The following is an 18,104-nucleotide window of genomic DNA, read 5'->3' as shown; positions in this document are numbered from 1 at the left end:
ATAGTAAAATGTTTATACTGTGTTATTAAAAGTAAAAGGAAAGGGCATACCAAATCATATAAACCGTGTGACAACAACCATAAAAATAAAAACTTTGGTATTAAAAAGTCTTCTGAAAAGAAATAGGTCCAAGCAAAAGTGTTCAAAGTCACTGCCTTATGAGAGGCAAGTGGGTTACTTATGTGTTGGTATCTACTAAATTTTCCTTTTAGACAATCTACTTATTTAAACTGCGAGAATTTAAAGTCAAATAATGGTAAGCTCATGGCTAATGCATAAATCCATCCCCACCATAGTCCCCTTATCCTCATTTTCCCCAGCTGTTTTGAGATTCAATGGACATATAATACTGCATAGTTTCAAGGTGCATTAAATGATGGTTTATGTACATGCATGCAGGGGAAAGACCTCTATAAGAAACCTGGATACATCCATCCATAACCTCACCTACTAACCATCCAGTTATTGGGGTCATGATGCAAGCATGTAAGACGAAGGCTGTTAGCAATAGTCAAGTCTATACTCCAGGATTGCTAACCACAGTTTGAACTCTTTGACCAAAATCTCAAGCTTCTCCCCTTCATACTGTTTCCCATATCATCCTGATTTATATTCCCAACATTCTCCACATCTTCCCAACACTTACTCCTTGATACCTTGTTGTGTTTGGGGTTTACTGGGGCGGGGAGTAGCACACCCTACAATCTTCAGGGGTTACTCCTGGCTCTGGGCTCAGGGATTACTCCTGGCTGTACACAGGGGGTCATATGGGATGCAGCAGATCGAAACCCCAGACCCACTGGAGTCCTTCTTTATTGTGGTTTTGATTTGCATTTCCCTGACAATTAGTAATGATGAGCCTCTTTTCAAATACCTGTTGGCCATTTGTATATCTTCTTTTGGGAAGGGAGGATGTTTATAATCATGTCTTTTGCCCAATTAAATCAGCTCACCTGATTGGTTACTTGGCTTAGTATTAAATTATATGAGATCTCTAAATAATAACACTTAATCAAATAGGTGACAAATATTTTCTCCAATTCCAAAGGTGTCTTTTCAATCTGTAAACTGTTTCTTTTGCCATGAAGAAGCTTTTGACTTTACCACTCTCCCCATATTTATTTATGTCTGCTTTTGTTGTTTGTGCTTTTGGTATCATATCCAAAAATGAATTGCCAAGACCCACATCAGCTAAGCTCCTCCCCTGGTTTCTCCCAAGCATTTTACAGGTCCGGGTCTTCTGTTTAAGTTCTTGATTCCTTTTAAGTTAATTGCTGTGAGTGGTGTAAGATAGAAACAAAACTGCATTTCTTTTTTTTTTTTTTTGGATGTGAATATCCAGTTTTCCTAACACCATTTATTCAATAGGCTTTTCTTTTCCAATTGAGTTACCCTAGTTTATTTTTGTTCCTAGCACAGCCAACTGTTATGATATCTTAATTTGTGTATTTTTTTTCTTGCTCAACTCCAGAAGGGTAGACAAGTACCTGATATGCAGTGTATAATGCTCAATATGTTTTTGTAGAACTGAATAACAAGTTCAGGTTTTTTCCTTTTTCAATCAGCAAAACAAAAATGCTGTACCCTGAGAATACTTGGATACTCAGGCAGAGGAATTTTGGAAAGCTATTTAAGGACAGCTCTGAAAGTCTAATGTTTGCCTATTTTAGACCAATAGAATTCACACCTGCATTGGCACCTAAAAAATGCAGATCGAAGTTCACCAAAACACAAGTCCAAGAAAGTGCCAGAACAGTCAAAACCTGGAAAATGCCCAAATGTCCCTCAACAATACAACTAGTAAATAAACCACGGGTAAAGCCCGCAGCAATGAGTGAACACAGACTCAATGCCGAGACAAAGAGGTCTAGACACAGAAACGCCTTCCTTAGGGGCCAGAGTGATAATGAGGGAAGGAAGTTGTCATGCATGCAACCAACCAGTGTTCATTCCCAGGCACCACACACGGTCCCCTGAGCCTGCCACGAGTGATCCCTGCACAGAGCCAGTAGCCCTGACTACCACCAGGTGTGCCCTCAACTCCCCCCAAAAAGTTGTTTTTAATTCATCCTTAGGATTCTGTTTGTAAGTGCATAAAACCAGGAAAACCAATTGTCTGGTGCTGGAGCTAGGAGGGTGACTTACCTGAGGTGGGGTGCAGATAGCAACTGCAAGGACACAATCAAACCTTGGGTGTGGTGAGACCCTGTCCCTGGCTCTCCTGTGCTGTGCTCACTCGGAGCCTGATGACTGAGCAGTTTTGCCAGTGCGTGATCAGCTCCCCGGAAACAGAGGCCCCGCAGAGATTTAGACTCTGATTCCATCTCTGTTGGCTATGGGCTCTGCGCCCCACAGTCTGCCCTGCCTCTAGGTCTCAATGCTCATTCCTGGTTTTAGGGACTAGCCTGGTCTGCTGATAGTGTCTGCAGGTCCCTGGAGGTGCATAAAATGGCAGAGGCCACCGATGACAGATGACAGGTAAGGGCTGAGGGAGGCTGAGATGATTTGGCCCCAGTGGACTGGGAGAAGAACATGCAAGTTACTCTCCCCCATCCATGGGTCAAGTCATGGCACCTCAAGTCCAGCATGGCGGGATTCCTCGGGTGTCACTGGTAAGCCTGTGTCACTGGTAAGCCGGGTCTGTCCCTTTGCAGATTTCTCTGATCATCAAGCACATCTTTTTCTTCAAGTGGGCTCCGACACAAAGCTTCAGCTTCAAACAGAATCAGGCTTTTTGCTGCTGTTGTTCCCTAAGACATCCTGAGCGCCCAGCAGAGCACCTGGTATAAAGCAGCCAGGCCAGTGAGGTCCTGGGGTCTGAAGGTACGAACACATGAACCAACAAAACTCTCCTACATACTGGGTCCAGCTACTAGCAAGGCAAGGATCCAGGCCCCACAGGATCACTGAAATGATCAAAATAAACTCTCTGGGGATTTGGCATGGAGACTCCCCGGGAATACCCTGGAGCTGGGGACATTCCTAGCAATACTTGACCCCTTGGGCACACTCGGATGTCCCTGACAGTACTCGGGCCCCTGTGGGGTTGGGATTGAATGCTGGGCCTCCTCAAAGCCCTTTGAGTTATCTCGCTGGGCCCAAGACAAAAAGTATATTCCAGCATACGTGAAAGTCTTTCTGGGATAGGAAGGAATTCTGTAATATAGGCACATAAACAGCTTAAGACCTGGAAAGACAGCCTTACCTTACCCTTACTGCGGGTGGCTTTCTGACTCTCAGATTGGGTGGAGGTGACAGAACAGGTTCTGGGAAAAACTGCAGGCTCAGGGAGGGGGGAAGGCCTGAGCACACCCAACTGCAGACACCCGTGGGCCAGGGAGACCCAAGTCTACAGGCATCAGCATGAGCAATGAGCACTGAGAGACCTGGCAGCCACCCCAACCCCCAACCGTGCCTTCACAAATAGGGCTACGCAAGGCTCCCAAACAGGCACACGGGATTCTTCACCGCCACCCACTCTCTCTCTGCAACCCTCGGACCCATTTTAGGACCCGTTCATAGAGGCAAAGCAGGGGAGTGGGGCAAAGCTGGCAACTGGGTCCCAGGGGCAACGGAACAAAGGGCTTTGGAACAAGGAGCGCTGGCCGCCCTGCCCTGCTGAGCCGCACAGACCTGAACATTCTGGAGTCTTCACATTGGGTGGCCTCTGATCTTTCCAAAAGTTACCGAGTCAAAGAGGAGAGCCGCCACAGGGGCGTGGTCCAGACCCTGTCGCGGGCTGCTCTGTGCACACACACTTTGAGCGCGCGCGCGCACACACACACACACACACACACACACACACACACGTGTCTGTGTCCCTGTCCCCCGCACACACACCTCCCTCGTCCTCCGCCTAGTCAGGGACATGCCCTCAGCAGGCTGCAGTTTCCCAGCCCGCAGCCCCTGCTTTGTGTTTGCAGGGCTGTCAGGGTCAGTATTCGTAATGGAACTGATGCCACCAGATCCACCCCATTAGGGTCTTCCAGGCACCAATAACCCCCTCGCCCCGGGCTGTGAGAGAAGATGCAGTGCTCAGGCATCGCTCCTGGGTGAATTGTGCAGGGGGAGGGGGGAGAGGTCAGGAGGCCCTGTGTGGAGTCAGAGCACGATGCCGGGCCAGCTGCATGCATGACAAGGGCTGTGCCTGCTGCGCACTCTCTCTGGCCTGCACCCAGGCTGTAATGGATCGAGGACTCCCCAGGGATGAACATGCAGCAGATCATAAGGGAAGCATCATGTGGACAAGAGTGCCCTCCCAGGAGACAGCCCAGGGTTCTCGTCTCTCTTCATTCTCTCCTCTTCACCGCTGCTTTCCATCCCCCAATATGGCCATCCTCCTCCTCTTTCCCAGCATGGGGGGAGGGCTCTGGGAGTGTTACACCCAGGAAACGCAGCAGCCTTTAAAATTTCTTTTTAGGGGGCCACACCTGGTGGTGCCCAGGGCTTACTCCTGGTTCTGTGCTCAGTGCTCGGGATCACTCCTGGGCAGGGCTCTGGGGACTACCGGGGTGCTGGGGGTCGAACCTGGGTTGACCAAGTCCAAGCAAGCACCCTGCATCTGGCCTGAAAATGCCGCAGTCCTTAGCACCTTGACCTGCGGGGTGGCTGACCTGCAGGTCTGTGTCTCTCACCACCACCCCAAACTCGGACCCTGGAGGGCAGGAATCCACCAGGTCTGCGTAGACCTTGTCATTGTTTCCTGGAGCGACGGAGCTGACTTGGCTGTGACTGGTGATGTCTGTGGGCTCCAGACCCCGAGCTCCAGCACAGGGTCCGTGGCACCCATCCTTCTCTTGGGCCCCTAGCAAGCCTGACACGAGGCTGCGTGCACGGGCATTAACCGTTTGCTGTTGCTTGGGGTTTCCCGAGCCCACCACCAGCCTCCTTCAGCTGCAGTGAGTGATTGGTCCTCTGGTGGCCTCTAATGATGTGGAACGAAGCTGGATCTATGGAGAGAATAAGCAAAGACCGGGCCAAGCCTGTCTAGGATTTGCCTATTGCTCTGAAAGCCAAACTGGAGTTTGGGGACTCCTGAATGCCAACAAGAAGCATTTGCTAGACACCGCAGGAGCCTCCCCCGAGGACAGGATGTGGAACCAAGAACATAAAATCCAGACACATAGAGGGCACTAGAAAACCCAGAATGATACAGAGGCTAGATGGATTGGAACATTGGCCTTCAAATGTAGGAAGTCCCAGCCTGGGACCAGTTGGCAGGACAAGATAGGATTTTGGAGACAGGCTGGAGGCAACTGGAGCCAAGAGTTTAACCATTGATATGACACCAGGTAGGCCCCAGTCAGCATAATAGGGCACCCTCGGGAGTCCCCCCACAGAACTAGGCTCTCGGGCCCAGCTGGGCACAAACCCACTCAGTGCCGAAAGCCAGCAAAGGGGCAGGGACCACATGGATGAAGACGTAAGGTCTTCTCTGCCTGGAGTTGCAGAAGTCCCAGAGAACAGGTCCCAGGGAACGGCAAAGAGCCCTCAAGAAGCAGCGTCTGTGGTTGTGGACCAACAGCTCAGTCACACTCATGGGATGAAAGCTAAAGAGGTGCCCTCAAAAAGTCAGCCGGGACAGTAGTTCAGATACGAACTCAGCCTCCCCCAGCCCCCTCAAGTCCCATGAGACTCGGCATTTCTTTCGGGAACAATTAAAAAAGCGAAAAAATATAGAGGCCAGAGGGTTAGTACAGAGGGCAGGGGCCTTGTCTTGGACACAGCCAAGACGAGTTTGATCCCCAGCACTGCAGATGGTCCCCTGCATCCCAGCAGCACAGAGCCAGGAGTAAGCCCTGCTGGGGATGGCCCCCCAAACAAAAGCAAAACCATAATCATGCACAATCGGAGATTAGAAGCTCACCTGTTCCATGTAATATTAACTTTACAGATTAGAACCCTGATGAGCCAGCCCGTAACCTCAACCTCAAAAAAAAATTTAAAAAGCCTGAAATGTGAGGGGCCTGGGCATCCCAGGGTCTCTCAACAGCGCCCCCATCTGTTGGCATTCCAGCCAACTGCAGGAGACAGCCAAGGCCTGCATGACTCACTGGGGCCTCTGCAAAGAACATCTCTCCGCCTCTCAGGATGTCAAAGTCCTGCCTTGGAACAGTTCCCTCCTCCCATCCCTCACGCATTCCACATTCACTGAGCAGTTTTCTGTGCTGGACTCCAAGGTTATACACAGACGCCAATCTATACGCAATGCTGTATCCTGAAGCGGATTCTGAGGTTCTTGTTTGGAAACAGAGGCTAGAAAAAAAATAAAATCACAGTGTATTTTGGTGGGTGTGGGGCCTAGAATTTCCACCCTACACTATAAATTGTGTGTGCCTAGAATCCACCGGCTGGCTTCCCCTCCCCAGGGACTCCCTAGAGGGATGCAATGGAAGCAACTCCAGTGAGCCAAATACATGCTCACCACCTGCTGTGTGCAACAGGACTGGACGCTTGCTTTGGGGGGCACGCCAGTACTGAAGAAACTAAACTACAAAAATAAACACCATGCATGTAACCAACCCCAGTTTAACTTCGGCACCACACATGATCCTCTGAGCACAGAACCAAGAATCAGCCTTCAACACAGCCAGCTGTGGCCCAACTCCCCTACATACAAATTTAAACACACACACGAATACACTGAGAAATAATGTAGAATATTGTAGCTATGGCTGTTACTATTAACAAAAATAATACCCTCCACTGAGGTAATATTTATTAAGCCACTTTGCTCTGAGCTTCACACGCAATAGCTAATTTAAGCCTTGTGCCAACTCTGTGAGGTTGGTCAGCAAAGTGGACACCAGCTTCCTCTCAGGACACTCCCATGTCACTCTTTAACCATGTAACACTCTGTCCCAGGTCCCAGCTCTCCAGATAATCTGCACATTCTACCAGTCTGGCTTACATGATTGATTGGAGCACAGGCCAAGAACAAGGATAAACCTGAAACTCTCCACTCTGGAACACTTACTGGCACCACTGGGGAAAAAATACATGCTACTATAAATCTGTAGTAGCAGCAGCCACCACAAGATACTAATCAGCCTGAACACAAAATCAACAAAGTGTTTATAGGGGGGGTGCCCCACAATTGGAATGGGAAGCGAGGGGGGATTTTACAGGGAAAAGACACGTGCCCAGGGGCAGCCCAGGAGCCTGTGCCTTGACACAGTCTATGCCCCAGTTCATGTAAAACTTTCAGGTGCCTTAGAAAGTTCACTTTCTTTTCCACTGAATGATGCCAACCTGGACTAGACTTCAGTCCCTTGCAGTCTGGAGTTCTCAGCGACAGAGTGTTACAATTCCCATTTAACAAAGGAGAAGTCAAGGGTTCAGGGAGGACCAGTTCCTGATGCCCTGGATTGAAAGCTCTAAGGTTAGATGCTGTGTACATTCAGACCAGAAGCCAGGGAGAGAGTCAGCCCAATCGATTGCTTGAGAGGATTAACCCTGCACCCCAATCCTCCAGCACCTAGATGGAAACAGATGTGGGGTGGGGGTGGAGGGGTAAGGGAAATCGCCTGGTGGAGCGCCCTTCTCCACAGGGCAGATTTATTTACTGTTTACGTATGCACATGGACTGGAGTGATAGCACAGCACGTAGGGCGTTTGCCTTGCACGAAGCTGACCTGGGTTCCATTCCTCTGTCCCTCTCAGAGAGCCCGGCAAGCTACCGAGAGTATCCTGCCCGCACTGCAGAGCCTGGCAAGCTACCTGTGTTGTATTTGATATGCCAAAAATAGTAACAACAAGTCTCACAATGGAGACGTTACTGGTGCCCGCTTGAGCAAATTAATAAACAATGGGATGACAGTGCTATGGCAGTGCTACAGTGCTATGCACAGAGGGGTTTGGCGACTTCTTGGATTTCAGATTTACCCAGGGGTCCACCAAACACTCCATACTGGCCACTATCTTCTGTCTTCACAATGTACAAACTCAGTGCCATTCTCCCACTTGGACATAACCTGGTGAAAAGATACATGCAATCTTGGACGGATTATTTCATGCCCGACAGGATATTCTTTGGTTTGTAATGATATCATCTAGGGCCATAAGACCAAGAGTGAGCACATGGGTATGAGAAATTTCTAAGGAACATATGGAGTCGCATCACAAGAAAGAAGGTTAAAAGGCAACATCCTGGAGGCATTCCGGTTTAGACAGCATATGTGACCTGAAACATAACCGACTGAGCAAATACAGTTTTCAAAGTCAGCTGATAGGCCAGAGAGATAGTACAGCGGGTGGGGCATTTGCACCTGGCTGACCTGGGTTCAATCCCCAACCTCCCATATGGACCCCCAAGCACTGCCAGGAGTAATTCCTGAGTGCATAGCCAGGAGTAACCTCTAGCATGGCTGTGTGTGACCCAAAAAGCAAAAACAATAAAGTCAGTTGGCAACATTACATTGTCTTTATAAGTGCAATAAAACAGTTCAATTAATATTTGGTCGTGTTCTTGTTTGGGGTATTGTACCACGGGTACAATGATACATTTGGAATTATATCTTGGTTTTGAAAATAACCTCATCAGCATGAAAGAGGGTTTTTAATCTTCCCAGCAGACGCAATCAGCGGAAGTTCCTTGGGGCAGGGGACAGGGAGACCAGGAGGAGGCCAGAAACTCGGCAAGGCCAAAGGCTCTACCATTCTCGCCAACCAAGAACCAGCTTTTCTCTGGTAAGGCCAGACGGAAGGCAAAGACAGAGACCACGAGAACAGCCTTGGGCTGACAGGAGCTTGTGTACTGTCCCTTTCTAATGATTCCTAGGAAATAATTATTTCTATCCGTGGTCATCTAGTCTGGGGTATTTTAACACGGTGGGTTCATTAAAGAAGAGGCAGGCTCACAAACTCATTTAAGTCCCCTGGAACCTGTTTAATCAAGATGATTTCCTGCTACTCCCAATTGCAAGCTGAGTTTCTGCAGTGACAGATTAATGACTGACCCAGAAAGCTACGCCACCGCCCTTGGCCCCCTCCCCACAGAGTCCGGCGCTGTTCCACCGAGAGGGCCCACTTACCCTTGAAACTCATTACAGCTGAGTTGTCAAGATCCAATGAGCAGATCGGATGCTCACCGCCACCCCAGTTCCACTACAGAGACCCTCAAATCCCAGAGCACGTGCAGCTGGAGGGAAAAGGGAGCGGGCTGGTCCTGGTGGTCTCATTAGAATTACAAACTCAGGCCACTCCAGAGGAAGATAAATGCCAGCCAAAGCAACACTTGTGATTCTTCAGGCCTGCTAAAGGTAATTATCCTGGAGTTAAATGTCAGGGCTGGTTTCATGTGGGCCAAGGAAGAAAATGTCATATTTGGTGTAAGCAACAATATTATTTTAATCAAATCAGAAGCTCATTATGAGCAGGAGATAAAGCCTGGGTGTGACCCCCGATCAAAGGCTGCGCCCAGCTGGCCTCACAGCCACTTTGTCTAAGGTGCTTCTGTCTCTGGACCCCAAAGCCACTCCTGACTCAATGCCGTAAAGAGCAAGGGTCTGCATGCTTGCAATTTGTTCTGCCCCAGTAGGGCTGAGACACCAGCATCCCTGCGGTCAGCGGCAGCTGGGGCAGCAACACTGAGAGTCCCCTGGCATTGTTTCAAGCGTGAAATGATGTAACATACAGAAAGGACCTTAAACTGCTTACTACACTAAGTGCTGGTTACATGTTAGGAACCTACTTCTGCAATGTTTTCAATGTTGGGGAGGCAGAGGGGGGAGTTGTGGAATCAAATCCAGGGCCTTACACGTGTGAGGTATGCACCTTGCCATAGAGCTCCATTCCCTGGCCCCATCATTTTAAACTGTAATCAGCGTGTATTCCCTTCTCAATGTTATAGAAACTTATTTTAAAATAACAGAGTAGGGAAGAAATGCATGCCAGTATGAGTTAGTATGTCAAGCAGTAACTCGGAGGAGAAAACACAGGTCTTTTACTCGCACGGTCTAACATGACAAAGCAGCATTGGTCGGAAAGGATGAAGATATAGATGGACATCAATGGCAGCAGAGGAAACCTCCCTCTCAGGAATGGGTAAGGAAAGCCAGCCTGGGTGCAGAAAACATCAAGAGAACTGGAGATGGCATCCCTCAGCCTTGAATCATGGCATTCAACATGGGACATGCAGAGATGAAATTTTGGGCGCAGTTTAGTACAAACAGCTGCCTTCTTCATCTCCTCCTTAATTCTGTATTTGTGCTAGAGTCTAGGTCTCCATCTGGCCAAAACATGCCAATTGCTAGTGTTTATGAAAGAAAGATGACCAATTAACACACCACCAAATTACCCCGAGGCGCAAACATCTCCTAACATTGAAAGCTGCTGCATTTCTCCGGATTGCGTCATTACAGTCAATGAACCATAGGCAATGGAGTGGCTACCTAAGTCCTACAGCAGGGCAGAGGGGAGCAGTGTGTTCATGGGCCAAGGGCAACAGGATCCCTTCCAAGCCTGAGGGGTGGGTGGGGAGGTGGGGAAGGCCAGTCCTCTGGGACAAAATCCCTGCACATTCCACAGGCAGGGGAAGATGGCTACACTGCCCACTCACCGTTCCCATCACTAAGTTAACAGTTAACCCAGTAATTCCAACCAATGGTAACATCAACTCTCAAATATATATATTTATCTCATATATATCAAAAAAATATATTTACAACAGGTAGGGTGTTTGCCTTGCAAGCGACCGACCCGGGGATGATTCCTCTGTCCCTCTTGGAGAGCCCGGCAACCTACCGAGAGTATCCTGCCCAAACGGCAGAGCCTGGCAAGCTACCCATGGTGTATTCGATATGCCAAAAACAGTAACAACAAATCTCACAATGGAGACGTTACTGGTGCCCACTTGAGCAAATCGATGAACAACAGGATGACAGTGCTACAGTGCTACATATTTATCCATCCTTTGGTTTACAGTTATGCATGTTCAAAAATCCCATCTAAGTCTCTCTCCCCCAAGCGCAAACTAGGAACAAGGCAGTGGAAAGGCAAAGCAGCTTTCTTTCCCGGTGACATCCCAAAATGGACAAATATCGTAAGAGCAATCTCAGGACACCCCCTTTCCAAGCGAGCTGGTGCTGTCAACAACTGAAACCGGTGCCAGAATCTAGGGCTTCAGGGGGCCTGGCTGGGTCTATGAACGAGATAGGGCGGGTTGACTAAGTGGCCCCATTCAGCTGCGCCCTAGCCAGCCCCACAGCGGGTTGTGGTAGGAACTGACCCCCCCTTTATTTCTCAGCTCTGGGGGACCAAGACTTTGTGATAGACTCAAGTGCATTACCTAACTGAAGAGGCTTGGACTTGGCCGAAAAAAGCATCTAATTTGAGTCTCACAACACCTTAAAGAGGCTGATGGAATTAAATTATGTCTGAGCTACAGATAGCATCAGAAGTGTCCATGAAGCATTAAAATGGTTGATGGTTGAAAAGGTTTGGGATTTTAAAATGTTTTCAGGTGGGTTTTTAATGGTATGCTGGCTGATAGCATCCTTTAAAAAGAAAATGTGTTGCTGAAAATATTATTTTAGCACCTAAAATGGCTCCAGAAATAAGAAAGTATTTGAACATACAAGTTTGTCTCTTTTTTGGTGTTAAGCTTTGGACAGTTTGGCACTATTTAAAACAATATTTCCTAAACATAGGAAGCATTACCTCTTATGTTTGTTTAAACTATCGATTTTCAAGATGACCGATAGGCACTTCAAGAAATGCTCATTACTATCAGAGAAAAGAACGTCAAAATGACAATGAGAGATCACCTCACACTGGGGAGAACCATCTATATCAAAAGGTCAGAAACAGGGCGAAGGAAATGGTTTAAAGGACCAGAGCACCACGAAGGGTGACCCCCCCCCCCCGCCAAGCCCCTGAGTCCCACACAATGTGATTTTTTTTAAAAGCCATTAACCATAAGTGATGATTAGAGGTGTGGGGAAAAATGAACCTGTTTATTCACTGTTGATGGGGATTTAAACTGATTCAGATGGGGGTGGAGCAATAGTAAACAGTGGGTAGGGCATTTGCCTTGCACACAGCGGACCCAGGTTCAATTCCCAGCATCCCATATGGTCCCTCGAGCGCTGCCAGTATTAGTTTCTGAGTGCAGAGCCTGGAGTAACCTCTGTTCATTGCCTGGTATGACCCAAAATGCTATAAATAATTAAATAAATGAAAATAAACTGATTCAGACCTTACAAAAGCAGTATGAAGATTTCTCCCAAAATTACCAATTAAATTCCCAAATGATCCAGCAACTCTATTTCTAGCTATTTATGCCAAAACACAAAAACATGGGACAGAGAGATAATACATCGGGTAAGGCATTTGCCTTGCACACAACCAACCTGGGTTCAATCCCCAGACCCCACATGGTCCCCTAAGCACTGCCAGTAGTAATTTCTGAGTGCAAAGCTGGGAGTAACCCCTGAGCATTGCTGGGTGTGACCCAAAACAAAAACAAAATACACACCCATACATAAGAACACTACTTTGAAAGGACATATGTGCGCAAATGATCACTGTAGCTCTGCTTCTAATAACCAAGCTCTGGAAACAACCCAAGTGTCTAATGACAGGAGGGCAGATAAGAAGTGGTGGCACAGGGGCTGGAGAGATAGCACAGCAGGTAGGGCATTTGCCTTGCACGCGGCCGACCCGGGTTCAAATCCCAGCATCCCATATGGTCCCCTGAGCACGGCCAGGGGTAATTCCTGAGTGCAGAGCCAGGAGTAACCCCTGTGCATCGCCAGGTGTGACCCAAAAAGAAAAAAAAATAAGAAGTGGTGGCACATACTCACATGCAACACTACACAGCTGTAAGAAGAGCTAAAATCTTGCCTCATGCTACAACACAGAACCGGAGAGGACCATGCTAAGTGAAGTAAGTCAGACAGAGAAGACAAATACCAGGTGATCTTATTTACATGTGGATATTAAAAACAAAGGAATAGACCATGAAAACAAACCTGATGTCTGCTGACCCTTCCACAGTGCACCCCTGAAACATACACTACACTGCTGTCCCCTTTAACCCAGTCAAATGCAATTGAAAAATGAAAGAAAATGTGGGTTCCCAGTACTCTCCCAGTGATCACAAATAAGATCCTGCAGGGCAGGAGTCTGGGTGCTAGGGTTAAACAAGCACCCACCTGAACTTAGCGCAAAGTCAGGTTTGAGCAGACTCTGACCCCATAATTAAAAAAATAATAATAATAACATTCACCAGAATGCAATAGATGACGGAGCCACCTTTTAAAGACTAACTCTGATGAGGAAATAAAAATAATGTTTTCCAGGGGCTGGAGTGATAGCACAGCGGGTAGGGTGTTTGCCTTACAGGCGGCCGACCTGGGTTCGATTCCCAGCAACCCATATGGTTCCCCGAGCACTGCCAGGAGTAATTCCTGAGTGCATGAGCCAAGAGTAACCCCTGTGCAATACCAGGTGTGACCCACAAAGCAAAAAAAAACAAATAATGTTTTCCTTATGAAGTACTGAGACCAGGAAATCGTGACTAGGTTCAGTCAGCCTTTCTTTACCCAAAGCCCCACACCCCAGCACTTTCAGCCTGACTTCCAGCTCCACAAGCCCCGACATCTGCACAGGAGACCCTTCATGCCCGCGGGTCCCAACCCTGCCACCGCTCACTGCGGAGGAGCGTGGCCCTGTTCCACTACGGTCTCTAAAATGTGCTCATCGTTTATTTTGAGAAACCAACGTTTTCCCTGCCCCATATGAGTCCATGACAGGCAGCTGCAGAGCTGGAGGATCTTTTTTCAGCCACTGGCAAAGGCGGATGAGGTTGGACTCCCGGGAGCTGGGCAGAAAGGGGAAGGATAACACACTTAGGTCAGGGAGGGTAGGCGACTGGGGCAGGGACCTTGCCGGGGCTGCTGGGAAGTCCCCAAAGAGCTATGGAAGATCACTGAGAAAACGTTGGGAAGGCCCTGAGATGGAGAAGCAGAAAGAGGAGGAAGGAATGGAGGGGAGACGAGCCTTGCCCAGAACCTGCACTGCCCAACTCGGGGCGGGGGTGGGGGGCACCTGCTCTGCAGCAGGAGCTGGGCAGGCACTTCCAGAAGGTGGGGGAAGCCCCTGGACTTCCCCAGACGGTCTCCCTAGAGGCTGTGGAGAGCTGAAAGAGGGTAGAGAGGACTCCATGAAGGACGGTGACCCCACACATCTCATTCAAAAGGACCCAAGTGGGAACTGGGTGTGTGCCACCAGGGACAGAGCCCACCAGGGGCAGCCTTAGGGAGAGCTGGCAGGGACCTCAAGGGCACAGAGGGAGCCACCTGCTGGGGAGATGTCCCTTGTGACCCCCTGCCTCCTCCCTCTACCCTGTCCTCTGAGTGGGAGATGGAGAGTGGCTGAGGGACCAGGAAGCATCCCCCTCCCAGGGCTACCCAGCAGTCCCCAGAGCGTCTTTCCAGGCCCCCAACCACAATGCCCACCCACCCCCAGCATTCCATCAAGCCCACTACTAGCAGGTTTGTCAGTCCAAGCCTCCCCCCTCCCTCACCCTTGCACACCGGGGCTCCCCATTGAATGAGCAGTACTGATCCTCAAAACCTGTCCTCTCGCGCGGGGTGTCTCCTGCGAGGGCATCCTAGGGAAGATGAAATCACGGCGGGGGAGGGGGCGCCAACTACCGCCGCGAGCAAAACTCAGCGACTGGGGGCGTGCGGGTGGGCGCCCAGTGTTCCGGCTGCGGCGCCGCAACCCCGCGCACCTGGCCCGCAGGTACCCTCCGAGCCGCGCCGGGAGCCCTCCAAGTTCTCTGCAAAGTTCCTCTCGGGCAAGGCGCAGCCCAGGGCACCCCAGCCCGACCCCAAGCCCCGGCAGGTCTGCACCAGCCCCGCCCCATCCCAGCCTGCTCTGGGGACCCCTCGGGGGACTCCCCCCGTCCCTGCCCCCCTCCTCGGGTCCACCTTTTCCCACCCCCACCCCCACCTCCCGCCGGGCCCCGCGGCCGCGGTACTCACGTCTCGGAAACGGTTCCAGTACTTGTCCCGGTCGTACTGAGAGACGGTGCTGAGCCACTGGTCGTTGTCCAGGAGGTGGCCGCGGTCGGGGCGGGCGGCCGGCGCGTCCAGGTGGCGGCTCTGCACCTGCAGGAAGCAGCACGCCGCCGCCGCCGCCGCCGCGAGCACCGCGATCGCGGGCATCTGCGGGGCCGGCCGGGGCGCCGCGGTGAGCGGGGGGCGCGCCCGGAGCCCCCCGGAGAGCCCTGCTAGGACGGGGGGGGGGGGTGCTCCACTGCACACGCGAGGCTGCGTCACGATTGGGGGCCGCTAGGAAACTACAGAGGAGCCCCCGCCACCTGGCCTCGGCTGGCCCCCCTCGGGCCCGGCTACTCTGGGATGGGGGGAGCCCCCTCTTCGCCCCCCAACCGAACCGCACGCACCGACGGCGGCGCCGGGCGGAGACGGGGTGTCCCTGCACGGCGGGGGCGCGGGGGCCTCTCCGCCTCCTCGGCCGCCGCCGCGGCCAGATCCCCGGGGTCGCGCCGGGCTCCCAACTACGCCAAGTTGGGGCGCCGGGGTCCGCGGGGCACGTACCTTGGGGGCCGGCCCGGGTCGCCGGATCCGAGTCGCCCGAGCTCCTGTGGCTGCTCAAGCCGCGAGCTGCGCTGCGCTCCTGTGCCCGCCGCCGCCGCGCGTCCCGCCGCTTTGTGAGCCCGCAGCGCTCTGGCTCCGCTCGCTCGGCGGCTCGCTCGGGCGCGGCGTCGCGGGCGGAGGGGCCCGCCGCGCCACTCGAGGCCGCTGGCGACCCCTGGCGGCTGCGCGCGGACCTGCGGGCTCTGTGTGTGTGTGTGTGTGTGTGTGTGTGTGTGTGTGTGTGTGTGTGTGAGAGAGAGAGAGAGAGAGAGAATCTGACGGACCAGTGTGTGTGTGTGTGTGTGTGTGTGTGTGCGTGCGTGTGTGTGTGTGAATCTGACGGAGCAGTGTGTGTGTGTGTGTGTGTGAGAATCTGACGGACCAGTGTGTGTGTGTGTGTGTGTGTGTGTGTGTGTGTGTGTGTGTGCGTGCGTGTGTGTGTGTGTGTGTGAATCTGACGGGCCAGTGTGTGTATGTGTCCAAACCTGACATATGGATGTGTGTGTGTGTATGTGTGTCCAAACCCAAATTCAGGAAGAGCAAGAGGCCAGCGATGGACCTGTGCGTGTGTCCAAACCTGACGAACCAGTGTGTTTGTGTGTGTGTGTGTGTGTGTGTGTGTGCCCAAACACAGGGAGGAAGAGCAAGAGGCCAGCAAAGATTAACCAGTGTGTGCAGTGTGTGCAGTGTGTGCAGTGTGTGTGTGTGTGTGTGTGTGTGTGTGTCCAAACCCAGGGAGAAAGAGCAAGAGGCTAGCGAAGGGCCTCTGGTGAGTAAGCCAGACTCCATTCAGATACTCTCCAAGAGAATACTTACCTGACTCGATGCAAGTGGGAACCCCCCCCCCGCCCCGCCACCACCACCAGACTCACTGGATGTGCATTTCTCCAGAGGGCCTCCTCCAGGTGGGTGAATTCCTGATCCGTGTGCTCATCCGTGCCTGCCCATGTCCATGCCCACACCATGCCCAGGGATGTCGGTTCCTGGAAATTGCCCTTCTGGATTCTGTTTCTGTCCTTTCTGCCTCCCTGGGCAGTCCCAGATGCTCTGCAAGGGAGCCCCTCCCCACAGAGGGCCTGACCCCAGTGTGCTGATTGGGCAGTAGTCCTAGCAGGGAAGGAAGAGAATGCAGAAAAGGAGTGAAGCCAGGGAGATAGTACAGGACCCGGATGAAACCTCGTCAATGGTCCCCCGAGCATCATTGCTAGGCATTGCCCTAGAGACCCTTCACCAAGCACCTCTGGGCTGGCCCACATGGTCCCACACCTGCTCATCCTCATCCTTCTTTACACCTGCACTGAACTACAGGCCAGGTAGGGACTGTTACCTACAGTGGCTGGGGGGAAGGGGCCCTGAGCACTCCTTGAGAATCCATACACCCAACAAAGGGGCGGAAGGAAGAAGATGCTGGAGCAGGAGGCTGGCCTTGCCCCTCAAGATCATCTAGGTCGGAGCAGGGGCTGGAGTTCCTCATCAGTCCCCACATCTGGGCACAGAGACCCTTTCTGCCACCTGTCAGCAGCCTAAGAACTGAGAGGCCACCTGGACCCATCACATTCGTCCCCACAGACCTTGTCCACTGTCACCTCCCTCTCTCACTCTCACCACTGAAGGCTTGCTTAGTCCCTGGCAGCCCCGATGACTCTGGGGAGAGCAGAGCACTCCTATCTGGAAGCCTCCACCCCTCTGTGATCCTGTCTGTGACTGTCTGTGACCCCCATCTGCATTGCCACAGAGCAGAGACCATTGTGCTTCCTTCAACGCTGCTTCTCTCACCCAGAATCAAGACCCTGGTCCTGGGCAAGAACTCAAAAAATACCGAAGACTGAATGGACACAAAAATGCATGACAGCAGTGAGTGGGACTCAGCCCATAGACCCCAACACCTGCCCCAGGGCCAGCTGGATGGCAGAAAAACCCACCACTGATGATAAATAAAACTTATTTGAGCATCTCGCCCCCACCCCCACCCCCACCACCACTGTCTTTGCACTTAAAGATCTTACTGACAATGTTAGGTGAGGTTTATCATGTGGAAGTTGGATTCCGAGTTTTTCCTAAAAAGTAGCAGATGCTTATCCCAGCCTTGCTCTGATTTACATTCCTAGAACATTCTTGAAAGAACGGGGAGTGGGGTCATAACTATTATATGGAGACTGTGTAGCATCCACAGTGTGTTTTACTATGGGCGTATTTTAGAAATCTCAAAATCATGTCCTGGGGAATGAGAGTGAGGCAGAATTTTAAAATGCAGAAGAATTCCTTTCCTTTCACCGAGGCCCAGATTTCTTTACTTGCCGATTTCTTTACGAAGTTTCACGGGGGGGGGGGGGGATTTCTCAAAAAAAGTTGCTCCAGGTGTCATTTCTGCTGCCTCAGCTCCAAGTCATCCTTCCATGAATTCTAATCCTCCCCTGAGCCTCACGGATTGTCCTGCCATTGTCCCCACCATCACCCACCTTGCCACACCAGGTGGACACCATCCATCCTCTCCTGTGT

At 51.2% G+C, this 18,104-nt stretch overlaps 1 protein-coding gene across 1 annotated transcript in view; it reads right to left on the bottom strand.

The window, feature by feature from the left end:
• SPOCK1 (SPARC (osteonectin), cwcv and kazal like domains proteoglycan 1) overlaps positions 1-15,739 on the bottom strand; it is a 447,720-nt gene extending 431,981 nt beyond the window's left edge. Inside the window, exons 1-2 of the mRNA XM_055141942.1 lie at positions 15,567-15,739; positions 14,991-15,173 (exon numbers count right to left, since the gene is read on the bottom strand). Of these exons, the coding sequence (XP_054997917.1) occupies positions 14,991-15,173 (183 nt within the window). The 5' untranslated portion in view covers positions 15,567-15,739. The remainder of the gene's footprint in view (positions 1-14,990; positions 15,174-15,566) is intronic.
• Between the last annotated feature and the right edge of the window lie 2,365 nt (positions 15,740-18,104).

This window comes from Sorex araneus, chromosome 6 (genome assembly GCF_027595985.1).
Source record: "Sorex araneus isolate mSorAra2 chromosome 6, mSorAra2.pri, whole genome shotgun sequence".
NCBI classification, from domain to species: Eukaryota; Metazoa; Chordata; class Mammalia; order Eulipotyphla; family Soricidae; genus Sorex; species Sorex araneus.
This window is presented reverse-complemented; position numbering and strand designations above follow the sequence as displayed.